Raw genomic sequence first — 27,275 nt, 5'->3', positions numbered from 1 at the left:
TTCCTCAGCTGGTGTGCCAGCATGTGGTGGCTTTGTCTCCATGATTGTAAAAGGCCCCCCAGTGCCTGGTGGAGCTGGTAGACTGCCTTCCATGTGGAGAGCAGGTCAAATTCCATCTGCTGCTTTTTCCTCTCTGCCAGCAGTTCCACGACTGGCGCCGTGGAGTACCGCCGATCCACCTCCAGTATGGAGTCAATCTGCCGCTGCTCGGTTTGCCTTTCCTTACCATCCCCAAGGTCCCCATGGTCTGTCACTGCGCTGTAAATGAGACTACCCTGCCAACTAATATGACCACCCCCCCCTTGTCCTGGTATTGAAACACGAATGAAAAATTTGTCCCACCCTGTCCTTCCTTACCCCCTATCGGTCTGTCTCCCTCAGGTGTGTTTCCTGTAGGAAGGCTACATACACCTTCAGATGGGCTAGGACTCTGGATCTCTTCACCGGCCTGTTGATGCCTCTCGTATTCCATGTTAGCCACCTTCATCTTGTGGGCCCAGCCCAGTCTGATTGGGCCTGTCCTCGTTCTCGGGCCATTATCATATTACTTGTTTCCTCTTTCTCGCCGTCCCTACATGCAACCCGTTGCAACCAGCACTCTACTCCTTCCCCACCCCTCCTGTCGCTCCCCATCTCCCCCCTTGCCCTTGTGTTTCTCTCTCCTGCTCGCCCCCTCAGTTCTACCCTCCCCCCTTCCATACCCCTGAACCCCCTTCTTTTGCCCTATTTCCCCTGAACTTCCTTGTTTCTCCTTCCTCCTGCCAGGCACACCCTCGCTGCCGGGAGTCGTGCCGTTGCCTCCTCCTTCATCGTACTCCCGTACACCAGCTTTTTTTAAATTTAGAGTACCCAATTATTTTTTTCCAATTAAGGGGCAATTTAGCGTGGCCAATCGACCTACCCGGCACATCTTTGGGTTGTGGGGACGAAACCCACGCTGATACAGGGAGAATGTGCAACCTCCACACGGACAGTGATCCGGGGCAGGGATCGAACCTGGAACATCGGACCCAGTTTAATTGCTAGTTCGGTGGTTCCCTTGTTGATCTGGTTCTCCTGTTTAACCCCCGTCTACCTTTCCTCCCCCTCCCCTACTCCTGGCCTCTCTGCCCACATTCTTTCCTTTCTTTCTTTCCCTTGGCCTTCACACTCCGCCTTCTCACCATGTGCGCTCTAACTGTCTGCCGAAGATGTTGTCCTGGAAGAATTTATTGGCCTTCTCAGCGGTGTCAAAGTAATGCTCCTTCGCCTGGTACGTAACCCATAGCCTGGCAGGGTGGAGCATGCCAAACCACATCTTGCTCTTGTGGAGGGTGGAATTGGCACTGTTAAATTCAGCCCTGCGCTTGACCAGTTCTGCCCTGGGTTGTCCCTCCCACTTGCACCCCCTCGCATTTTCCGCCGATCTCAGGAACCGTTCTTTGTCTTTGTACTTGTGGAATTTCACAATCATCGCCCGTGGAGGTTCCCCGACTCTGGGCCGTTGTCGAAGTGACCTATGGGTGCGATCCACCTCCGGGGGCTTTGCGAAGTCCTCTTTACCCACCAGTTTCCCGAACATCTCTGAGACATATTCCGTAGGGATTTTCCGCTCCACCCTTCCGGAAGCCCCACGATTCTCAAGTTTTGGCGGGGAGACTTACTTCCTTGGTCATCGATTTTCCCTCTTCGGCGATTCTGAATCTTGATCAGCTCGCCACTTGGGTTTCCAATTCCACGATCCGGTCTCCTTGGTCTGTGGCAGCCTTCTCCAGGGGTTTGGACACAATTGGTGCCTGTTTGATGGGGTTAAAAGGCTGTTTTCACAGTTTTCATAAGGGAACCAGCTTGCGTACGACCACTCACTCAATGGCCGATACCAGGGGCGTCATTCTCCGACCCCCCGCCGGGTCGGAGAATGGCCGTTGGCCGCCGTGAATCCTGCCCCCGCCGAAGTCTCCGGTACCGGAGATTGGGCGGGGGCGGGAATCGGGCCGCGCCAGTTGGCGGGAACCCCCGCTCAATTCTCCGGCCCGGATGGGATGGGCCGAAGTCCCGCCCAGAAATTGCCTGTCCCGCCGGCGTAACTCAAAGCTGGTATTTACCGGCGGGACCAGGCGGCGTGGGCGGGCTCCGGGGTCCTGGGGGGGGGCGCGGGGCGATCTGACCCCGGGGGGTGCCCCCACGGTGGCCTGGCCCGCGATTGGGGCCCACCGATCCGCGGGCGGGCCTGTGCCGTGGGGGCACTCTTTCCCTTCCGCCTCCGCCACAGCCTCCACCATGGCGGAGGCAGAAGGGACTCTCCCCACTGCGCATGCGCGGGAAACTGTCGGCGGCCGCTGACGCTCCCGCGCATGCGCCGCATTTCCACGCCAGCTGGCAGGGCAACAAACGCCATTTCTGCCAGCTGGCGGGGCAACAAACGCCATTTCCACGCCAGCTGGCGGGGCACCAAACGCCATTTCCGCCAGCTGGCGGGGCGGAAATACCTCTGGTGCCGGCCTAGCCCCTCAATGTTGGGGCTCGGCCCCCAAAGATGCGGAGCATTCCGCACCTTTGGGCCGGCGCGATGCCCGTCTGATTGGCGCCGCTTTTGGCGCCAGTCGGCGGACATCGCGCCGTTGGGGGAGAATTCCACCCCAGGAGTCTACTAATTGGAAATGTTACTTTGAAACCTCAGGAGAAAGTTTGTTGTTCCTGGACAATGAACAAATTTTGCATTTCTGTTTCTCAATTTTATCTCAGACATCCAGTGTTAAAAATCTATAGTAGATGCTTGGCATGTTTCAGTGAGTGACAGCTGTATGCTTTTGCCTTGTTCCTTACTGCTCCCTCGCGTTCGATCCAGCTGTCTCGGGCTCTGGGCCCCCCATTGCCGTTCCGGCTACCTCACGCTCTGGGCTCCGGCTTCCTCACGCTCTGGGCTCCGGCTTTCTTGCGTCTGGGCTCCAGTTTCCTCACACTCTGGGCTCCGGTTTCCTCATGCTCTGGGCTCTGGCTTCCTCACGCTCTGGGCTCTGGCTTCCTCACGCTCTGGGCTCCGGCTTTCTTGCATCTGGGCTCCGCACCGCTGCTCCCATCTAAATACTTCTTAAATATTATGAGGATCTCTGCCTCCAACACCCTTTCAGGTAGTGACTTGCAAACTCCCATCACCCTTTGGGTAAAACGGTTTTTCCTTACATCCCCCCTAAACCTCTTGCCCCTCACCTTAAATCTATGCACCCTGGTCATTGACCCCCCCAACAAGGGGAAACGTTTGTTCCTGTCTACTCTGTGCCCCTCATAATATTATACATCTCAATCACGTCCCCCCTCAGTCTCCTCTGCTCCAAGGAAAAACAATCCAAATCTGTCCAATCCCTGTTCATAACTAAAACTCTCCAGACCAGGCGCAACATTCTGGTAAATCTCCTCTGCACCCTTTCCAGGGCTATCACATCCCTCCTATAATGTGGATTCCAGAACTGCACACAATACTCTGGCTGTGGCCTAACCAACATTTTATATAGTTGCAGGATAACCTCCCTGCTCTTAAACTCTATGCCTTAGCTAATAAAGACGTAAATTACTGCAGGTGCTGGAATCTGAAACAAAAACAAAATACTGGACAATCTCAGCAGGTTTGACAACATCTGTGGAGAGAAAAGGGAGCTAACGTTTTGAGTCTGGATAACTCTTTGTCAAAGTATATCATACACCTTCTTAACCAGTGGATCTACCTGCTCTGCCACTTTAAGGGACCGGTGTACATGCACACCAAGATCCCTCTGATCCTCGGTGCTTCCCAAGGTCGTGCCGTTTATCATGTATTATCTTGCCTTGTTTATGCTGCCCGAGTACATCACCTCACACTTACTCGGTTTGAATTCTATTTGCCATTGATCAGCCCATCTGACCAGCTTGTCTATATCCTTCTGTAATCGAAGGCTATCATCCTCACTATTTACCACCCCACCATTTTTGTATCATCCACAAATGTACTGATCAACTCTCGTACATTCATATCCAAATCCTTTATTTAAACAAGGACCCCAACACTGATCCCTGCGGGACCCCACTGGACACAGGCTTCCAGTCAGAAAAACATGCCTCGACTTTCACCCTCTACATCCTGCCACTCAACCAATTTTGGATCCAATTTGCCAAAATCCCTTGGATCCCAAGGGCCTTCATTATCAGTCTCCCATGTGGGACCTTATCAAAAAGCTTTGCTGAACTCCAAGTATACTACATCAAATGCATTTCCCTAATCTGGTCACCTCTTTGAAAAGTTCAGTCAACTTGGTCAGACATGACCTCGCCTTAAGAAAACTATGCTGACTGTTCTTGATTAATTCCTGCCTCGCAAAATGCAGATTAATTCTGTCTCTCAGAATTGCTTCCAAACGTTTCCCCACCACTAAAGTTAGACTGACGGGCTTGTAGTTTCCTGGTTTATCCTTTCCTCCCTTCTTGAATAATAGTACCACATTGGCTAACCTCCAGTCCTCCAGCACCTCTGCTGTGGCAAGAGAGGAATTGAAAATTATTGCCAACGCCCCTGTTATTTCTTCCCTTGCCTCACTCAGCAGCCTGGGATACATTTCATCCTAAATCCAGGACTGGGGCGGTCCTTATACGGACTGGCTTTAAAAGTTCTCCTGGATACATTTTACGAATTACGAATAAAGGGCTGAGAGCCAAAGTGGAGGACCTGGAGAACAGGTCACAAGGGCAGAATTTGAAGATCGTGGGACAGTCTGAGGGGGTGGAGGGCCGGAGGCCAACGCAGTACTTTGTGGAGATGTTCACTAAGTTGTTGGGGGAGGGGGAGGACCCCTCCCTTTACGAGTTGGACAGGGCTCATCAGTCGCTCCGGCTAAAGTCAAAGAGAATTGATCCGTCGAGGGCTGTGATAGTCTGCTTCCACAGCTACCAGGTGAAGGAGACGGTCATGAGATGGGCAAAGCAGAATTGAGAGGGTGAAGTGGGAAGACATTGGTATTTGAATATAATACCAATGGTCGGGGTTTGCATTGGTCCACCCGGTGAAGCTGAGGGTGACTCACAACTCAAAGAACTTTTATTTTGAGGCGCTGGAGGAGGTGGGGGCATTTGTGAGGGCTGAAGGATTTGTGATAGGGATGCGTTTGGACTTTGATGATGTTGTCCGTGACCTTTTTTCTTTTTTCTTTCCTTTTTTTGTTGTATCTCCCCTCTCGTTTTCCTTGTTTTGGGGGATTGTTTATTTGGTGTGGTAATGGGGGTTGGTAGGGATTGGCTGGGATTTTGTGTTTTTTTATTGTTGGGTTTGTGGGGTTATGAGGTCGGGAGTTTGGAAGGTTTGGGCGTTGGGGATTGGGTGTTGATTTTGTTTCTGTGTGGTGTGGGGTCTGCGGCTCTGGCAGGGGCCATTTCACTAGCTAACACAGGGCGGCTAGTGAATGGGAGTAAGGTGGGGGGACGGGCTACGGTCGTTGGATCCTGTATGGGCAGCATTCGATGGGCCTGGAATTGTGAATGGGGGTGATGGGGATGATACTGGGTGATGTGTTTTTGAGAGAAAATGGTTGGGGGGATTCTGGGAAGGGGGGGGTGGGGGCTGACGGTGACTCAGGTTAGGCTGGGCTCCGCCTGATGTGCAGGGCCTAGAGCAGTGGGTGTGATGGATAGGGGGGGGGGGGTAGTGCGTTGAGAGTCCCCCGGTCAAAGCGGTGACGTGAAACATGTGAGGGCTGGGGGGACCAGTGAAGAGAGCGAGGGTTTTCTCGCACCTGAAGAGTTTGAAAGCCGATGTGGTGCTCTTGCAGGAGACCCACCTGAGAGGGGAGGACCAGGTGAGGCTGAGGAAGGGTTGGGTGAGCCAGGTGTTTCACTCTGGCTTTGACAGCAGGGCCAGGGGGTGGCAATTCTGGTGGGCAAGAGGGTGAGGTTCCAGATGGAGAAGAGGTGGTGGATCAAGGGGTAGGTACGTGATGGTAACGAGTGCATTGGAGGGGAGTTTGGTGCTGGTTAGTGTATCTTCCCCCCAATTGGGATGATGGGTTTGTGAAAAAAATTCCATTCAGAATTTGGATACTCGTGGGTTGATACTGGAGGTGGACTAGAACACAGTATTGGTGCCGAAGGTGGACAGCCGTGTTCGCCGACCCCGTCGGGCCGGGGTAGGGGGGTGGGGGGTGCAAAAGCGTTGGTTGGGTTTATGAGGGAGATGAGAGGGGTGGATCCGTGCAGGTTCTTGCATCTGTGGGACAGGAAGTACTCATTTTTTTCGCATGTGCACAAGGCGTACTTGAGTATCGACTTTTTTGTCATGGGAAAGGCGCTGTTGCCAGGGTGGGTAAGGCAGAATATTCGACGATTGTGATCTCGGCCCCTGCTCCACATTGCGTGGACGTGATCCTGGGGAAGGGGTCAGTCCAGAGGCAGGTGTGGAAACCACACCACTCATCTCCAGGGCTCCTTGAAGGAGGTAAGGATTCTTATAAGCACCCCACCACCAGTCTGGGCCCTCTCCTGATGGTTATGGGGGAGCTTTTCCTGAGGAGACACAGACAGGGCATTACTAGTCACAGGGTGGTTCACAGTGATGGTAGCGGGGGTGTGAAGGAGGGTTGAGGGGGTTGAAGGATGGACTGGGGGTCGCATGGGAAGTTGGGAAGTGAATGCTCCCTTGGTGATGGTGGGGAGGGGGTGTTGGTGTCTACTCACTTGTGCTGCCCGGTGAAGGTCATTGACCTTCTTACGGCACGGACGGCGAGTTCACCTGGTCACACTCCCCGAGCTCACAGCTGCCGCCGCCACATCCCAGGCAGCGCCGCCTTGTGGCTGACATTCCGGTACCCTCGGGGGAACAGGATACTCCTCCTGACCTCCACCGAATCCAGAAGCCTTCCCAGGTCAGCATCTCCGGATCTTGGCACCAGTGTCCTGGGCGCCATTAATGCAAGCTGGCTGGGGTTGGCTGAGCAAGTGCAGCTTTACCTTGTTAGCGGGAGGCTAGCAAGCCCGGTCCCGGCGAATCAACTGGCGAGCCTTCATTTGCGACGTGAAGCCCATGAGGCCTCGTTAAATGGACCAATTAATGTTGAATTGCATTGCTGGCCTCGCTGGGCCGGGAGGCAGGAAGCTTGCGGCAATTCCCGCTCACTACCACACTTCAAACGTTTTCTGGATAATAGCGCCCAAAGTCTGCTGAACAGCACGTTCAGCGGGATGTTTCTCAGCACTGCAACCGTCGACAAACACCCCGCTATCCAACGACACTTTCCCGTTTTCCTTTGGCCTCTGAATGTACCTCCCCACTGAGGCTACACTTAGAGGGATTTCTGGCTGGCGAGCTGGAAAGGCTCCTCGCAGGTCGGTGCATCATTTTGGAATGCTGCCCCGATCTCACCTCCTTTTACTTTTTAGGACCTCCAGTTCTTTGCCCCCCCCCCCACCCCTTCATTCCCTCAGTCTTGGCGAGGCCCCCGGAAGTCCCCTCTTCACCTCCTCCTCTACCTGGCAAGGCATTCCCCCACTCCCTGGGCCCCATCCCTGGCACCCTGGCCTGGGAGATCCCACCAGGTGGTTATGACTGGTCCATGTTTATATGGACCAGTAATAGACACGCCCTGGTGAGGCCCCCCAGGTGAGGCTGGTAAATCCCGGGCGCCAGGTAAATCCGGTAATATCAAAGACACTGTAAAACTCAATGAAATATCGTTATCTGAATCAGACCCAGCGAGGGCAAGACCCAGATCGCACCGGGCGGAGTGGGTCGTGTGACTCGAGCGAGGTTCCGTACACGGTGCGGAGTCCAATTTAAGGCTCGCGCATGATTAATCCATTGAGCCCCCGGATCCATGCCGAGTACAACGGGGTCACTGAACCGGCCCCATTTCTTTGAATCCTGGGATGAAACTTGCCAAAAAGGCGTGATTCTCCCATTTGGGTTTGAAGGGTGTGAGTCTCTGGTCTCGTTACGCTTTCGCTCAAGTGAGGCTGGTGAGTGGCAGGAGAGGCTAAAAATGAGAACCGTGCCAGGCGCCAACCGGCCCACTCCCGTAGGCGAAATTTGCATCACACCGTAGCTTGGCGAGAAAACAATTATCACCACAAACGCCCCATTTCCATACAATTCAGGGGAGCCACCCAATATCCAATGGCCTCCCCAGCAAATGGTCACGCTGGCGCCAGTTAGTGCCTCACAGGCAAAGAGCCTGGAGGAACAGGGATTGTTGCCCCTGTGCTCGGTGTGGCTTGGGGGTCACTCGGCTGGGGGTGGAGGACTTTCAGCAGGGTGGGCCGCCATGGAGGGCTGTGGGGAGGCGCTGGGGGGGGCAACCGCTTGCGGCACCACCATGCCAACACCTGGATCGTGTATACCCGTTCCAGGGGCAATCCTTGTCCCTGCCCGTCTGACCCAATGACCACCCATAACCCCCATTGACCGCTGAGGCCTCGAGCAGCGCGGCTGAAGACTTTTGCGAATAAGGAATTGGCAATGGTGGTTAACAAAGAACAAAGAACAAAGAAATGTACAGCACAGGAACAGGCCCTTCGGCCCTCCAAGCCCGTGCCGACCATGCTGCCCGACTAAACTACAATCTTCTACACTTCCTGGGTCCGTATCCCTCTATTCCCATCCTATTCATGTATTTGTCAAGATGCCCCTTAAATGTCACTATCGTCCCTGCTTCCACCACCCACTACCCTCTGTGTAAAAAACTTGCCTCGTACATCTACTCTAAACCTTGCCCCTCTCACCTTAAACCTATGCCCCCTAGTAATTGACCCCTTTACCCCGGGGAAAAGCCTCTGACTATCCACTCTGTCTCTGCCCCTTTGATTTAAATTCCAACACCTGTTGTGGTGGGATTCGAACTCGGGTCCCCAGATCATTATCCTGGGTCTCTGGATTACTAGTCCAGTGACAATACCACTACGCCACTGCTTCCCCATGAGCACTTCACACATGCCAAGTGGATTCCTGTGGGTGGGCGGGCCATGTAGCATGTGGGAGTTATTGCCTAGCATCCCAATCACTCCTTGATGCATGGACACTGTGCTTGAACACTGCGGGACGCAACACCACACACGCAGCAGCCAACATCCAAACACCCAAGGGATGGCACACAGCTCCGGGCCATGCCCATGGCCAGAGGGTGAGTGAGTGCCACAGGGAGGGGGGAGGTATGCCTGGAGAGATGGGCGAAGGGTCCGGAGGTCAGCCCGCGTTGCGGAAGAAAGTGACAGAGGCAACACAGCGGTTGTGCAAAGAGGTTTTTAATAAGTTATACAATACCTGATGGTGCCGCCCCCCCCAACCCCCAACCCCCCTCCCCATTCCCTACCTACCCCACCCCTGGTGCCTTCAGTGATCCTCAATGTGCTTGGCCTTCCTAGTCATGCCACTACACCCAGGCGTTTCCCCAGGCTGCACATCTGAGGTGGAGGCAGCAAGCTGCTTACCTTGGCCTTCGATGCCCCTGGCGGGCATCCTCTGGGGGCTCTGGGGCCTGAGGGCCCAGGCTCACTTGTCGGCGACACATGTAGAGCCGTGCCGCCCTGTCCCGTGTGCTGACCTCGAGACGCAGCCTCATCAGAGGGGTTGAACTCAGGGGGGCAGGTGGTCACCAACATCACTCCACGGGACGGGTCCGGGTTGGCACTCAGTGGTCCCTCTTCCTGGTTGGTGCCCTTTGGGCCCTGGGGATCACCTTGGGATGGAGGGACAGCTGGTTCGAGCCCCGGCTGCCCTGCATCATCTGGCTCTGCCAGCCCTGGCAGTTCCCCATGGTCCGCATAAGCATGTCGATGCCCTCACCGATGTTCCTCAGTGACTGGGACATGCTCTGCAGTGCTTCAGCAATGTCCACCTGCGACTGGGACAAGCTCCACAGCGCCTCGGCCATGCCCATCTGAGAGCGGGACATGTGTCGTTAAACCTCATAAGGATGGCCTGGTACTGGGTGACATCCCCCAGCGAGTCGGACATTCTTCTGCGACTCTCAGCCATGGACATCGCCGACTGAGCGACGCCTTGGACACCGTCACTAATGGTGCTGACGTCGTGCACAAAGCTTTCCACTGCAGTCGCCACCTCAGCAGTGTTGGCCTCAGTGCCACGAATTGCCGGAGTCATTTCTGCGCCTGTAGCCTCTGGTACCCCTCCAATCCGCTATGGATCTGCTGGACTGACAGACATCACTGAAGCGCATATGTTTTAATGCAAGAAGTATTTCAGGTAAGGCAGATGAACTTAGAGCTTGGATTAGTACTTGGAACTATGATGTTGTTGCCATTATAGAGACCTGGTTGAGGGAAGGATAGGATTGGCAGCAAAACGTTCCTGGATTTAGATGTTTCAAGCGGGATAGAGGGGGATGTAAAAGGGGTGGCGGAGTTGCGCTACTGGTTAGGGAGAATATCACAGCTGTACTACGGGAGGACACCTTAGAGGGCAGTGAGGCTATATGGGTAGAGATCAGGAATAAGAAGGGTGAAGACACAATGTTGGGGGTTTACTACAGGCCTCCCAACAGCCAGCGGGAGATAGAGGAGCAGATAGGTAGACAGATTTTGGAAAAGAGTAAAAACAACAGGGTTGTGGTGATGGGAGACTTCAACTTCCCCAATATTGACTGGGACTCACTTAGTGCCAGGGTCTTAGCCGGCACAGAGTTTGTAAGGAGCATCCAGGAGGGCTTCTTAAAACAATATGTAGACAGTCCAACTAGGGAAGGAGCGGTACTGGACCTGGTATTGGGGAATGAGCCCGGCCAGGTGGTAGAAGTTTCAGTAGGGGAGCATTTTGGGAACAGTGACCACAATTCAGTAAGTTTTAAAGTGCTGGTGGACAAGGATAAGAGTGGTCCTAGGGTGAATGTGCTAAATTGGGGGAAGGCTATTTATAACAATATTAGGCGGGAACTGAAGAACCTAGATTGGGGGCGGATGTTTGAGGGTAAATCAACATCTGACATGTGGGAGGCTTTCAAGTCAGTTGAAAGGAATTCAGGACCGGCATGTTCCTGTGAGGAAGAAGGATAAATACGGCAATTTTCGGGAATCTTGGATAACGAGAGATATTGTAGGCCTCGTCAAAAAGAAAAAGGAGGCATTTGTCAGGGCTAAAAGGCTGGGAACAGACAAAGCCTGTGTGGAATATAAGGAAAGTAAGAAAGAACTTAAGCAAGGAGTCAGGAGGGCAAGAAGGGGTCACGAAAAGTCATTGACAAATAGGGTTAAGGAAAATCACAAGGCTTTTTACACTTACATAAAAAGCAAGAGGGTAGCCAGGGAAAGGGTTGGCCCACTGAAGGATAGGCAAGGGAATCTATGTTTGGAGCCAGAGGAAATGGGCGAGGTACTAAATTAATACTTTGCATCAGTATTCAGCAAAGAGAAGGAATTGGTAGATGTTGAGTCTGGAGAAGGGTGTGTAGATAGCCTGGGTCACATTGAGATCCAAAAAGACGAGGTGTTGGGCGTCTTGAAAAATATTAAGGTAGTTAAGTCCCCAAAGCCTGATGGGATCTACCCCAGAATACTGAAGGAGGCTAGAGAGGAAATTGCTGAGGCCTTGACAGAAATCTTTGGATCCTCACTATCTTCAGGTGATGTCCCGGAGGACTGGAGAATAGCCAATGTTGTTCCTCTGTTTAAGAAGGGTAGCAAGGATAATCCAGGGAACTACAGGCCAGTGAGCCTTACGTCAGTGGTAGGGAAATTACTGGAGAGAATTCTTCGAGACAGGATCTACTCCCATTTGGAAGCAAATGGACGTATTAGTGAGAGACAGTATGGTTTTGTGAAGGGGAGGTCGTGTATCACTAACTTGATAGAGTTTTTCGAGGAGGTCACAAAGATAATTGATGCAGGTAGGGCAGTGGATGTTTTCTATATGGACTTTAGTAAGGCCTTTGACAAGGTCCCTCATGGTAGACTAGTACAAAAGGTGAAGTCACACGGGATCAGGGGTGAGCTGGCAAGGTGGATACAGAACTGGCTAGGTCATAGAAGGCAGGGAGTATCAATGGAAGGATGCTTTTCTAATTGGAGGGCTGTGACCAGTGGTGTTCCACAGGGATCAGTGCTGGGACCTTTGCTGTTTGTAGTATATATAAATGATTTGGAGGAAAATGTAACTGGTCTGATTAGTAAGTTTGCAGACGACACAAAGGTTGGTGGAATTGCGGACAGCGATGAGGACTGTCAGAGGATACAGCAGGATTTAGATTGTTTGGAGACTTGGGCGGAGAGATGGCAGATGGAGTTTAATCCGGACAAATGTGAGGTAATGCATTTTGGAAGGTCTAATGCAGGTAGGGAATATACAGTGAATGGTAGAACGCGCGAGAGTATTGAAAGTCAGAGAGATCTAGGTGTACAGGTCCACAGGTCACTGAAAAGGGCAACACAGGTGAGAAGATAGTCAAGCAGGCATACGGCATGCTTGCCTTCATTGGCTGGGGCATTGAGTATAAGAATTGGCAAGTCATGTTGCAGCTGTATAGAACCTTAGTTAGGCCACACTTGGAGTATAGTGTTCAATTCTGGTCGCCACACTACCAGAAGGATGTGGAGGCTTTAGAGAGGGTGCAGAAGAGATTTACCAGAATGTTGCCTGGTATGGAGGGCATTAGCTATGAGGAGCGGTTGAATAAACTCGGTTTGTTCTCACTGGAACGACGGAGATTGAGGGGCGACCTGATAGAGGTCTACAAAATTATGAGGGACATAGACAGAGTGGATAGTCAGAGGCTTTTCCCCAGGGTAGCAGGGTCAATTACTAGGGGGCATAGGTTTAAGGTGCGAGGGGCAAGGTTTAGAGTAGATGTACGAGGCAAGTTTTTTACACAGAGGGTAGTGGGTGTCTGGAACTCGCTGCCGGAGGAGGTGGTGGAAGCAGGGGCGATAGTGACATTTAAGGGGCATCTTGACAAATACATGAATAGGATGGGAATAGAGGGATACGGACCCAGGAAGTGTAGAAGATTGTAGTTTAGTCAGGTAGCATGGTTGGCACGGGCTTGGAGGGCCGAAGGGCCTGTTCCTGTGCTGTAATTTTCTTTGTTCTTTGTTCTTTGTTCTATCTCCTTCTAAATGTCCCGGCTGCACCCTATTATCTCAATCAGCTCCAGGTTTCTGTGTACCACAGCCTCAGCTTCAGGCTGGGACCCAGCTGCGTCCTGGGATCCAGCAGACCTCCGACTGCTTGTCGTCTGGGGGTTCCTGCCTCCACCTGATGTGCATCAGCAGCAGTGTGGTGCTCATCATATTGTGCCCCCGAAGCCTGTCCAGTAACATGTCCCACCAAATTGCGTGTATCTGTGCTGGTGGAGGGTGGATGACAACTATGCCACGACGATAGAGGTTGCATCCTCGGAGCTCTCCTCCGAGGTGTTCTCCTCGGAGTCAGGGGAGGGTGCCACCTAGAGTGGGCCAGCGCCGTCGGCTTGAGGACCTGTGGGAGAATGGACTGAATAATAATCTTATCTGTCACAAATCGGCTTACATTAACACTGCAATGAAGTTACTGTGAAAATTCCCAAGTCGCCACACTACGGTGCCTGTTCAGGTACATGTGGTCAGTGGGAGGGATGGGTCAGTCAGTAAGGCAATAACAACTCACGTTTGACAGGTCCTCCGGGCGGAGCACGGTGGTTGCTCACCTCTGCGGCGTTTGCCAGCCTCCATGTGGGTAACTGATCTGTCCCCGTCCACCCCGGTCACCTCCAGGACATGCTCCTTGAAGGAGGCCTGATGGGCCCTCTTACGCCGATTGTGGGAGAGCTTATCCTGAGGATACACAGAGAGGGCATCGTTAGCCACACGCGTGGCTCAGTGCTGGGGGTGCGGGGGGTGAAGTGAGGATTGGGGGGGGGTGAAGGGGGTGGGGGTTGAGGAAGGGTTGGGGGTCACATGGGGAGTTGGGGGGGGGGGGGGTTGATGCTCCCTTTGGGGGGGGGGCATTGGTGTCTACTCACTCATGTTGCCCGGTGGAGGTCGTTGATCTCCTTACGGCATTGAAGGCGAGTCCTCCTGGTCACACTCCCTGAGCTGACAGCTGCTGCCACCTCATCCCAGGCAGCACTGGCTGCCTTGTGGCTAACTCTCTGGGACCCTTGGGGGAACAGGCCATTCCTCCAGGCCTCCACTGCGTCTAGGAGCCTCCCCAGGTCAGCATCCCCAAATTTTGGGGCCGATCTCCTCAGCACCAGTATTGCGAACATGCTGGGGTTTGCTGAGCAAGTGCAACTTAAGTGCTGCTCGACCTTGTTAGCAGGGGCTGGCAAGCGCCGTACCGGCAAATCAGCTGGTGAGCCATCACTTGCGACGAGAAGCCCGAGGTGCCTCGTTAAGTGGAGCAATTAACATTGAATTGGGTTGCCGGCCTCGCTGGGCCAAGCGCCAGGAAGCTCGTGGCAATTCCCGTCCACGACCACACCGAGACATTTTTCCGGATAATTGCGCCCCAAGTATTTCCATGAACAGGAAAACCAGAGTGGCACTAGGAGCGATGCTGAGGTGCTATTAAATGGTACTTAGAAACCTTTTTTGATAGGTTGGGTTTTTCCGCTGGCCTTGAAAGGGATTGCGATCAGGACGCCTTTTTAAATAGTTCCCATTCTCAGAATACTCTTGCAGCACCTGCCCCTGCAATCGCTGGTCAGGCCCTCCCACAGTCGCTGGCAAGATCCCCCCTCTCCTATTAATGGACTGACAAGGGCACCCCCAAATTGACCCCTGAAATTGAGTGACCCCCGTTATGGGCTTGTTAAATGCCCCCTTCTGGCCCCTCCCTCCTTCTGGCCTTGGCCCTTGGCAGTGCCAACCTGGCACCTTGGACTCCGATGGAGGGAAAAGGGGTGAACGCCCTGTCTACATTTCCCTCCAGGTTACAGATAGTGGTCCTTCAAAGGAGGTGGTGGTTGCGGGGGGGCTGGGCTGGAGGGGCTGAGGTTGGGGGTTTTCCCGGGATCGTGGTCGTGGAGCAGCATTTTCCTCTGTAGCTTTGAAAATCATTTAAACTGTTTTTCAGGATGTCAAGTTGCAGTTAAAACTCTTCCCTCTGTCTCCTGGAATGCCTTTGATGCCTTTCCCAGTATGTCAATTTCAAACAAGTCTTGGCTCTGTAGCCTTAAAAACTTTAAACCTCCTCACAACATGTCAATATCAATGATCTGTCAGATGAAGGTAAAGTCTTCCCATTAATGTGTTGGAAATGTTTGAAGTGCTTTTTATACCATCAATTTCACTCTTCTTTAATTTGTTTCAACTCACAAAGTGTTTGGTACCCGGCAGGAATTCCATTTTGGCCCTCACACCTGATTCGGTGGGCTGTTGCGTTTCCCGCCTTGGGGTAGTGGCCTGGGGAATCCCCCCTGACGTGTGGGACCCGACGATACTGACGAGCCTGGCCTCACAGGGATTGGAAGGGTGCCTCGATCTCAAAAGTGAGAATGCAGGCTCCCCGCACTCCATAAAGATCGTTGGCATATATTCCAATATTGTGGATGCTGCACAACATGGCACAGCAGAGGGGTGTGAGGCTTATGGAGGCAGGCCCAGTGACAGAAAGAACAGCAATATTTTTCCAACTTAGGGTGGTGAGTAACTTGGAGCGGAACTTCCACGTGGTGGTGTTCCCATATATCGGTTGCCCTCGACCTTCCAGATATCAGCAGTTGTGGGTTTCGAAAGTATTGCCTCAGGAGCCTTGGTGAGTTCCTACAGTGCATCTTGTAGCTGGTACACATGGCTGCCATTATTCGCGGTGGTGGTGAGAATGGATGTTGGTGAATGGGGAGCCAATTAAGCAGCTGCTTTGTCCTAGATTGTGTCAAACTTCTTGAGTGTTGGAGCTGCACTCATCCTGGAAAGTGGAGAGTATTTCATCACACTCCTGACATGTGTCTTATATGTGATGGACAGGCTTTGGGGAGTCAGGAGGTGAGTTACTCACCGCAGGATTCCTAACCTCTGACCTGCTCTTATAACCACAATATTTATATGGCTAGTCCAGTTCAGATTCTAGGTCAATGACAACCCACAGGATGTTGATTGTAGGGGATTCAGCGATGGTAATGACATTGAATGTCACGGGGCGATGGTTAGATTCTCTCTTGTTGGAGATGATCATTGCCTGGCACTTGTGTGGTGCAAATGTTACTTGCCACTTCCCGTAACAGCCTCCCCGAACAGGCACCGGAATGTGGCGACTAGGGGCTTTTCACAGTAACTGCATTGAAGCCTACTCGTGACAATAAGCGATTTTCATTTCATTTTCATTTCATTGTCCAAATTTGCTGCATTTGGACAAGGACTACTTTAAAGATGATAAATATATTGCTTCTGTTTGAAGATTCAAGAGTTTGTTGATAATCCCTATCCTGGTAGCATCAACGGCGGAGAGTAGAATGATACAAGTTTCCTGTTCACATGCTCACATGGAGGCAAGTTATGCATGGAACCACAGGAAGTGGGTCAAATCCTCAAAGAGTATTAATAATCTTTATTAGTGTCCCAAGTAGGCTTACATTAACACTGCAATGAAGTTACTATGAAAATTCCACTTTGTATCGGTATTCACCAGGGAGAAGGACATGATGATGTTGGGGAGGTCAGGGATAGGTGTGTGAACGCTCTTGAGAATGTCAATATATCAACGGAGGAAGTGATGAGTATCCTAAATTGCATTAAGGTAGACATGTCCCCGAGCCGAATGGGATCTATCCCAGGTTACTGCAGGGGACAAAGGGAGAAATAACTGGGGCCTTAATAGATATCTTCACACCCCCTTTGACCACAGGCAAGGTTCCAGAGGACTGGAGAATAGCCAATGTTATTCCCTTGTTTAAGAAAGGAAGCAGGGATAATCCAGCAAATTATAGGCCGGTGAGCCTGACATTAGTGGTGGGGAAGCTTTTGGAAAAGATACTGAATGACAGGATTTTTGCACATTTGGAGGAAAATGGATTGGTTACTGACAGCAGCATGGTTTTGTATAGGGACAGTCATGTCTCACCAACTTGATTGAGATTTTTGAAGACGTGACAAAATTGATGAGGGAAGGGCTCTGGATGTAGTTTATATGGACTTTAGTAAGGCGTTTGACAAAGTCCCACGTGGCACATTGGTACAAAAACTAAAATCACATGGGACTCGGGGTGGGCTGGCTAGATGGACACAGAACTGGCTTGGTTATAGTGGGCAGAGAGTAGCGGTGGAAGGGTGTTTTTCAGAATGGAGATCTGTAGCTAGTGATGTTCCGCAGGGATCAGTGCTGGGACCTCTGTTGTTTGTAGTATGTATAAATGATCTGGAGGAAAACGTGGGTGGTCTGATTAGTAAGTTTGCAGATGATGCGAAGATTGGTGGAGTTGCTGATAGTGCCGAGGATTGTCAGGGGCACAACAGGATATAGACAGATTGGAGAGTTGGGCACATAAATGGCAGGTGGAGTTTAATCCGGAAAAATGTGAGGAGATGCATTTTGGAGGATCAAATCTAGGTATAAATTATACTGTAAATGGCAAAACCTTGATGAACATTAACATACAGAGGGATCTGGGCGTACAGGTCCACAGTTCTCTAACAGTGGCAACACAGGTGGCCAAGGTGATTAAGAAGGAATATGGCATGCTTGCCTTCATCAGCTGGGGCATTGAGTACAAGAGTTGGGAAATCATGTTGCAGCTATATACAAACTAGGCTAGGCTGCATTTGGAGTATTGTGTGCAGTTCTGGTCACCACATTATCAGAAGGATGTGGAAGCTTTGTAGAGAGTGCAAAGAAGGTTCACCAGGATGTTGCCTGGTCTCAAGGGTGTTGGCTATGAAGAGAGGTTGAACAAACTAAGATTGTCACTGGAAAGACGACGGCTGAGGGGAGACCTGATAGAGGTCTACAAAATTATGAGAGTGCAAAGAAGGTTCACCAGAATGATGTCTGGTGAATGAGGAGTTGTTGGCTATGAGGAGTTGTTGAGTAAACTAGGATTGTTTTCACTGGAAAGACGGAGGCTGAGGGGAGACCTGATAGAGGTCCACAAAATTATGAGAGGCATAGACAGGGTGGAATTCAGAGGCTTTTTCCAAGGGTGGAAGTGTCAATTACAAGGGGGCACAGGTTCAAGGTGAGAGGGGAAAAGTTTAAGGGAGATGTGAGGGGTAAGTTCTTCAGGCAGAGTGTGGTGGGTGTCTGGAACGCGCTGTCAGAGGATGTGGTGGAAGCAGGTACTTTAGCAACATCTAAGAGGCATCTGGATGGATACATGAATAGGGAGAATATAGAGGGATAAGGACCGAGTAAGGGTAGAAGTTTTTTTTTGGTTCGGGCATCATTCCCGTACCAGCCTCCCCGAACAGGTACCGGAATGTGGCGATTAGAGTCTTTTCACAGTAACTTCATTTGAAGCCTACTTGTGACAATAAGCGATTTTCATTTCATTTCATTCATGATCGGCACAGGCTTGGAGGGCCGAAGGGCCTGTTCCTGTGCTGTACTTTTCTTTGTTCTTTGTTCTCATATCTGACTGTATTTTCATTGTGTAGCCGAAGTTCAGATATCTTTATAATTAAGTAGTTTTTCGTACAGCACTTACCTTTCTCTAATTTCTCAACAGTTGCTTTCTCTGTAGAAAAAGAATTCAAGTAGTCAGTTAAAATGTTACATATTTAAACACTTCTCTCTTTCTTAAAAGAACACACTTGAAGGTTTCTTTGTGATATCTGGTTCCACATTTCATAAAGTAGAACTGGATAATTTTTCTAAAGTGGGATAGATTTTTGATTTTTTTTGTGATGATCACAACAGTTTTTACATCAGTCACGATATTTTTTTCCATTGAATCACTTGATTGTTATGGAGCTAACCCTTAAGCAAGACGTTGTTCTTGCAATTTTTCTGTTGAGGAATAAAGTTGCCTGGTTGAAAATGCGTGCATCAAAACCCCTTATCCCATATATACTTGGATATCCTTGAAACACCTCACACTGCCCATTGTTTGCTTTGCGAGACTTGCAGCCCTTGCGTATTGCAGGTAACCCTGCAATATTACAAAACAGCTAAAATTCAATGCTATGGACTCCTCCACTGGGAATTTGGAACACTGTGCATTGCAAACTGAATTTTGTCACGTGAGAGTACCTTTAAGAAATGGGTGTTTATAAAATAGCTGTAGTGGATGTACCTTTAAGAAATGGGTGTTTATCAGTGATGTCAGAGTGTGGGGTTGCTGGGCTATCTGTCTGCTTTTACTTTCGCTTTGACTCTCTGCCACCGGGTACATTTTAGTTTCATTTTGAGTGCTGGATAGCTGCAGTCACAGCAAGAAGGTGTATTAGACTCTCTCTCTACAATCTAAAGACTGTCTCCAGATCCTTTGGTGATTTAAAAATAATACCTGTTTCTGTAGAGAAGTTAAAACTTTAAAAAAAAAATGTTTTTAGTGTACCCAATTCATTTGTTTTTCGAATTAAGGGGCAATTTTAGTGTGGCCAATCTACCTAGCCTGCACATCTTTGGGTTCTGGGGGCGAAGCCCACACAAACACGGAGAGAACGGGAAAACTCCACACGGACAGTGACCCAGAGCCGGGATCGAACCTGGGACCTTGGCGCCGTGAGGCTGCAGGGCTAACCCACTGCGCCACTGTGCTGCCCTAGAAGTTAAACCTGATGTCTTTCTATAAAAAGTTTTTTTTTGTCTTATGGATGTTCCAAGGAATGATTAAGAGTTACTTATAGAGTACTGTATTCTTTGGGGGATTTATTGGTGTTGATAGTTGTTAAGATGTTTACTGTGGGTTGTCATGTGAGAGTACCTTTAAGACATGGATGTTTAAGCAATGTACCTGTAAGAAAACAGTGATGACAGAGAGTGTGTGGAGCTGAGGTCAGGTCAGCCATTTTGCAGTTTAGTTTTGCAGTTTGAAAAGAACTTGGGAGTGTGTGTGTTTGCAGTGAGCTGGATCTCTGCCATGAAAGACTATATCTGGATCATCTGGGTGAAATAAACACATAATAGTAAAGCCTTTAACCTGATGTGATTCTGTTCAAATGTGTTAAGTCTCTTGGAGGTTTGAAGGAACATTTGGAGGAATTATTTACTGTTGCAATATTTTCTGAGTTATCTTTGAAGTAAGGGGTGTTAAGAGAGCCAATGTTTATTGTCTCCCATCAAGCCTACTGTGCTTGATAAGCCAGTGGAAAATCAGTCAACTGAAATGTTGAAGGACGAATATCCTGGGATTTTTCCGGATTGTGTAGTAACAAGGTCGCAAAGTCACAGGTTAAGACAAGAGGAGAAATCAAAGAGTGAAGATGAAGTTGAAGTGCAATTATCAGAAACGATTTTTGATCAGATGGTTGAAAAAGAACAAGAACAGGTGGAGGATGAGGCGGATACTTTTAGTTCAGGAAAATTGGCGGAGTTACAACAGAAAGATGTCAAAATAAAACGGATATATCAGAAAGCATATATGGAAGAGGAATCTGAGAGTATACCAGAGTTTTAAATGATGTCTTGATGAGAAAATGGAGATCTGTACATATGCAGGCGGATGAAAAGTGGGCAGAAGTTCATCAAGTAGTATTGCCGGTAGGGTATAGAAAGGAGGTGTTGCGAGTTGCACATGAGGTACCAGTGGGAGGTCATTTGGGAATCAGGAAAACTCAAGCTAAAATCCAGAAATATGTTTATTGGCCTGGACTACATAAAGATGTAGTTAAATTTTGTCAATCATGTCACACATGTCAAGTGATAGGGAAACCTCAAGCAATGATAAAACCAGCGCCCTTAATACCCATTTCCAGCATTTGAGGAACCTTTTACAAGGGTCCTAATCAATTGTGTTGGACTGTTTCCGCAAACAAAAAGTGGGAATCAATATCTTTTGACTGTAATGGATGTGTCTACTAGGTTTCCAGAGGCCATTCCAATACGTAATATTACAGCTAAAAGGATTGTGGAGGAGTTAGTTCAATTCTTTACTAGATATGGACTACCCACAGAAATTCAATCGGATCAAGGAATGAATTTTACTTCAAAGTTATTCAAAGAAGTTATGGATAGCTTCGGAATAAAACAATTTAAATCAACTGCGTACCATCCAGAATCGCAGGGAGCATTAGAAAGGTAGCATCAGACATTAAAGACAATGTTGAGGGCGTATTGTCAAGATTATCCAGAGGATTGGGATAAAGGAATCCCATTCGTATTGTTTGCAATTAGGGATGCACTAATGAGTCTACCAAATTTAGTCCTTTTGAACTAATTTTTGGTCATGAGGTAAGAGGACCACTTAAATTGATTAAGGAAAAATTGGTGGGTGAGAAATCGGAAATTATACTATTGGATTACGTGTCAAATTTTAGGGAACGATTAAATAGAGCAGGTGAATTGGCGAGACAACATTTGAAAGTTGCACAAAATGTGATGAAACGGGTAGCGGACAAGAAATCCAAAGTTAGTAGTTTTGCCAGTGGGGATAAAGTTTTAGTGTTGTTACCAGTGGTAGGGGAGCCCTTAAAGGCAAGATTTTGTGGACCTTATCAGATTGAAAGGAAATTAAGTGAGGTGAATTATGTGGTAAAAACACCAGATAGAAAGAAGACTCACCGAGTGTGTCATGTGAATATGCTTAAAATGTAATTTGAAAGGGAAAGAAAGAAAAAGGAGGTTTTAATGATTCTAACTCAAAGTGACGAACCAAATCCAGATGACTGTGAATTTGACATACCTCAAATTAAATTGGAAAATGAGGATGTTCTTAAAAATTGGGATGAATTGTTAAGTCACCTTCCAGAGGAAAAACAAACTGACCTGAAAGAGTTATTGATATCACATGGGCAAGTGTGTAGAGATAAATTGGGAAGTACTAAAATGGCTATTCATGATGTAGATGTGGGAAATGCTGTTCCTACCAAACAACATCCATATAGACTTAATCCTTTAAAATTGGCGCAGGTGAACAAAGAGATTGAGAGTATGCTTAAAAATGGCATAATTGAAGTGGGTTGCAGCCAATGGAGCTCACCCATAGTGATGGTACCTAAGCCAGACGGTACCCAACGGTTGTGTGTGGACTATCGAAAGGTGAATGCAGTTACAAGAACTGACTCTTATCCTATCCCACGTTTGAAGTATTGCATTGAGAAAGTGGGACAATCTGCTTTTATTTCCAACTTCCAGACATGGAAAGAACATTTAAAACATCGCATGGAGTTCTTCGATCGGCTTCAGGAGGCGGGTTTGGTGATGAACCGAGCCGAAAGTGAATTTGGAGAAGCCCGAATCACTTTCCTTGCGGAGTTTCCGATACCCTCAAGACAAAAGGAAATAATGCGGTTTCTTAGCATGAGTGGATTTGATAGAACATTTGTGCAAAAGTTTTGCGGAGTGATTACTCCACTGATGGACTTGCTAAAGAAATATCAAAAATTTCAAGGGACAGCGGACTTTCAACAGGTATTTGACTGTTGTGGTAACCAATGTTCCTGTATTGGAGAATTGCAAGGGCCTCTGTGGTCAGATTAAACTAAATTATCTGATTCTGAAGAGAAATGCCGAGGAGTAGAGGAATGGATGGATCGTGCAGAGACTTTGTTCAAAGAGACTGTCAATCGAGAAGGATTTCGGTTGGAGGAAGAAGAACAAAGAAAAATGGACTATATTATTATACCTGTTTGCATGTATTGTTTTTTTTTAAAAACAAAAAGGTATATTTACTCTGTACATTTCTTAGTGGATGGTGCAAAAGTGAAAAATGAAACCATCTTGAAGTTGATGGTTTATTTTTTTCTTGGGGGGAGGTGTCATGTGAGAGTACCTTTAAGACATGGATGTTTAAGCAATGTACCTTGAAGAAAACAGTGATGTCAGAGAGTGGGTGGAGCTGAGGTCAGGTCAGCCATTTTGCAGTGTAGTTTTGCAGTTTGAAAAGAGCTTGGGAGTGAGCTGGATCTCTTCCATGAATGACTATCTCTGGATCATCTGGATGATTTAAACTCATAATAGTAAAGCTGTTAACCTGATGTGATTCTGTTTAAAGGTGTTAAGTCTCTTGGAAGTTTGAAGGAACATTTTGAGGAATTATTTACTGTTGCAATATTTTCAGAGTTATCTTTGAAGTAAGGGGTGTTAAGAGATCCAATGTTTATTTAAGATGTTAAGTTGAGTTCCTGGAATAAACAGTGTTTTGTGTTTAAAACCTCATGTGTCCATAATTGTAATCCCACACCTAGGGAACAAGCCATGTGCCAGGAAAAGCAACAAATACATTAAAGGGGATGTTGGTTGCACTCAATGATACATTTTGGGGTTCTGAAAACGCCTCACCCATAACAGGGTTTATAAAGTGTTAACTGGTTTCATAAATAAACATTGTTTTAATTTAAAAGTACTGTAGATCTCTGTTGCATCACACCTGCAGAGTAGGCCTGTGTGTTTCCCCATGACCACAATCTATTAAAAGTTGTGGGTCAGGTGAACTCCATGATACACTTTGGGGTTCTCTCAACCCTGGCCCATAACAATTTTGATTTCAAAAGCACCGCTTGCATATAAAGGAATACATTTTATGGGCTGCTAAGGTCATTCTCATCCGGTTAGAAAGGAGCAGAAAACTGGTTAGCGCATAAGCGTGTGTACATCAGTTTTTGACGTTGGCAGGGCAGGATTGAGAAGGCTGCGAAAAAAATCATATGACTTGGTTAATAGAGGAATAGAGTACAAAGCAAAGATGTTGTGCTGATTCTTTATAATACACCAGATAGGCCCCAGATGCACTATTATGCGGGATTGCACAGGATATACAGCACAGCAACAACCATTCACCCAAAGAAGTCCATGTCAGTGCTTATTCTCCATTTGAGCAAAGATGAGTCTTTACTCATCTAAATCTACCATTGTTACCCTCTATTCCCTTCTGCATTCTATGCTCCTCTCATTTCCCCTTAAATGCATCAGTACTTTTGGCTTCAATCACTTTCTCTGATATTGAGTTCCACATTCCCACGATTCTTGGGCAAAGAATCTTCCGTCTGCACTGGATGCTCCTTTGTACTGCAGCAGAGTGCTGTAGTTGGAGTTTGGTGACCGAGGGAATTTAGGGTTAATTTCTATTTAAAGTCTGGCCTTTAATTTAGTAATTAACTAAAAGTTGCTGTTTGGGTCAGAAGAAGATGAGTTTTGGTCAGCTTTAAAACAGGGTTCATTCAGGCCCTGCTTGCAGCGACAACTCATGAAGTAGATAGCTGGTTTCAAAAGATTGTTAGAGGCGAGATTCAGAGGGCGGGATTCTCCCGCACTTGGCGCGATGGCCCGACGCCAGCTCCAAGAGCGGCGCGTACCACTCCGGCATTGGGCCACCTGGAAGTTGCAGAATCCACCGCACTTCCAGGGGCTAGGGCGGCGCTGGAGGGGTTGGCGCTGCGCCAACCTGCTCCGAAGAGCCGCCGTGGGCCGGCGTGAGTTGCTGCATGCGCAGAACCGCTGGCCACGGCACAGCCTTACAGAGGCCGGCGGGGAAGAAAGAGTGCTCCCACGGCACAGGCCCACTCGCAGATTGGTGGGTCCCGATCGCGGGCCAGGCCACCGTGGGGGACCCCTCGGGGCCGGATTTCCCCCCCCCCCAAGGACCCTGCTGGACGGCCGACAAGCCAGGTCCCGCCGGGATGGACATGTTCATTTTCACGCTGGCGGGAATGGCCATAAACGGGTGACCGCTCGGCCCATCGGGGCCCGGAGAATTGCCGGGGGGACCGCTGCCATCTGCCGCCGACTGGTGCGGCGTGATCCCCGCCCCCGCCCGAAAACCGACGTCGGAGAATTCAGCAGCCAGCTGCGGGACAGGATTCACGCCGCCCCCCCGGCGATTCTCCGACCCAGCGGGGGGTCGGAGAATCCCACCCAGAGAGTATAAAAGCAAGTCATCCTGTAGTGCTGACTGTGTCTGCACTGGAGTGTTGCTTTAGGCTGCAGAGGAGTGCTGAACTTGAAATTTGGTGACTGGGGGAGTTTGGTGAGGAGGGAACCAAGTGAGCCTTTCATTTTCTAACTTTCCTCAGAAAGACGAGCGGTGCCTGTAGCACCATAATACGGTACACCATGAATGCCGAGGAGCTATTGGAGGACAGATGCTGGGTCCCGATTGGATCTGCCACCTACTGGGCTCCACCCAGATAGGCGGGGTATAAAAACCCGGTTTACTCCCCGCAGCTGCATTCTGTGACTGAGCTGCTGGGGAACAAGTCTGCTCAATAAATTGTAGCACCATCGATCACACACGAGGCGAGACGTAAAGAACTTCAAGCGAGGCTAAAGGAACGACAGAAAGAGCAAGACCGAGAGAGGAGACGGGGGCATAAAGCAGTGACAGATAGAGCGAGACTGAGAGTGGAGCCGGGAGGCTAAAAGAATGACAGAAAGAGCAAGACTGAGAGCGGAGACGGGAGCGTAAAGCAGTGACAGATAGAGCGAGACTGAGAGTGGAGCCGGGAGGCTAAAGGAATGACAAAGAGCAAGACTGAGAGCGGAGATGGGAGCGTAAAGCAGTGACAGATAGAGCGAGACTGAGAGTGGAGCCGGGAGGCTAAAGGAATGACAGAAAGAGCAAGACTGAGAGCGGAGACGGGAGCGTAAAGCAGTGACAGATAGAGCGAGATTGAGAGCAGTGCAGGAGGCTAAAGGAACAACAGAAAGAGCAAGACTGAGAGCGGAGACGGGAGCGTAAAGCAGTGACAGATAGAGTGAGACTGAGAGTGGAGCCGGGAGGCTAAAGGAACGACAGAAAGAGCGAGACTGAGAGCGGAGCCGGGAGGTTAAAGAAACAACAGAAAGAGTGAGTCTGAGAGCAGAACCAGGTGAATAAAGAGCGATAAAAAATGCGAGACTGAGAGCGGAGCCGGGAGTGTAAATCAGTGACAGAAAGAGCGAGACTGAGAGTGGAGCCGGGAGCGGAAATCAGTGACAGAAAGAGCGAGATCGAGCGGAGCCGGGAGCGGAAATCAGTGACAGAAACAGCGGGACTGAGAGCGGAGCCGGGAGCTTAAAGCATTGGCAGAAAGAGCGAGGCTGAGAGCGGAGCCGGGAGCGTAAATGAGTGACAGAAAGAGCGAGATCGAGAGGAGCCGGGAGTGTAAAAAATTGGCAGAAAGAGCGAGACTGAGAGCGGAGCCAGGAGCGTAAATTAGTGACAGAAAGAGTGTGACTGAGAGCGGAGCCAGGAGCGTAAATCAGTGACAGAAGGAGCGAGATTGAGGGGAGCCGGGAGCGTAAAGCATTGGCAGAAAAAGCGAGACTGAGAGCGGAGCCGGGAGCGGAAATCAGTGACAGAAAGAGCGACATTGAGTGGAGCTGGGAGCGTAAAGCATTGGCAGAAAAAGCGAGACACAGAGCGGAGCCGGGAGCGGAAATCAGTGACAGGAAGAGCGTGACTGAGAGCGGAGCCGGGAGCGTAAATCAGTGACAGAAGGAGCGAGATTGAGGGGAGCCGGGAGCGTAAAGCATTGGCAGAAAGAGCGAGACTGAGAGTGGAGCGGAGAGCGGAAATCAGTGACAGAAAGAGCGAGACTGAGAGCGGAGCCGGGAGCAGAAATCAGTGACAGAAAGAGGGAGACTGAGAGCGGAGCTGGGAGCGGAAATCAGTGACAGAAAGAGCGAGACTGAGAGTGGAGCCGGGAGCGGAAATTAGTGACAGAAAGAGCGACATCGAGAGGAGCTGGGAGCGTAATGCATTGGCAGAAAAAGCGAGACTGCGAGCGGAGCCGGGAGCGTAAATCAGTGACAGAAAGAGCAAGACTGAGAGCGGAGCTGGGAGCAGAAATCAGTGACAGAAAGAGCAAGATCGAGTGGAGCCGGGAGCGTAAATCAGTTGCAGAAACTACGAGGCTGAGAGCGGAGCCGGGAGCGTAAAGCATTGGCAGAAAGAGTGAGACTGAGAGTGGAGACGGGAGTGGAAATCAGTGACAGAAAGCGAGACTGAAAGCGAAGCCGGGAGCAGAAATCAGTGACAGAAAGAGGGAGACTGAGAGCGGAGCCAGGAGCGGAAATCAGTGACAGAAAGAGCGAGACTGAGTGTGGAGCCGGGAGCGGAAATCAGTGACAGAAAGAGCGACATCGAGAGGAGCTGGGAGCGTAATGCATTGGCAGAAAAAGCGAGACTGCGAGCGGAGCCGGGAGCGGAAATCAGTGACAGAAAGAGCGAGTCTGAGAGCGGAGCCGGGAGCAGAAATCAGTGACAGAAAGAGCGAGATCGAGCGGAGCCGGGAGCGTAAATCAGTGGCAGAAATTGCGAGGCTGAGAGCGGAGACGGGAGCGT

At 49.7% G+C, this 27,275-nt stretch overlaps 1 protein-coding gene across 1 annotated transcript in view; it reads right to left on the bottom strand.

Moving 5' to 3' along the window:
- The window catches only part of LOC140425686 (uncharacterized), a 349,955-nt gene that overhangs the window by 85,858 nt on the left and 236,822 nt on the right, over positions 1-27,275 (bottom strand). The window contains exon 19 of the mRNA XM_072510182.1: positions 18,558-18,587. Within this exon, the coding sequence (XP_072366283.1) occupies positions 18,558-18,587 (30 nt within the window). The remainder of the gene's footprint in view (positions 1-18,557; positions 18,588-27,275) is intronic.

Source organism: Scyliorhinus torazame, chromosome 6 (genome assembly GCF_047496885.1).
Source record: "Scyliorhinus torazame isolate Kashiwa2021f chromosome 6, sScyTor2.1, whole genome shotgun sequence".
In the NCBI taxonomy this organism is placed as follows: Eukaryota; Metazoa; Chordata; class Chondrichthyes; order Carcharhiniformes; family Scyliorhinidae; genus Scyliorhinus; species Scyliorhinus torazame.
This window is presented reverse-complemented; position numbering and strand designations above follow the sequence as displayed.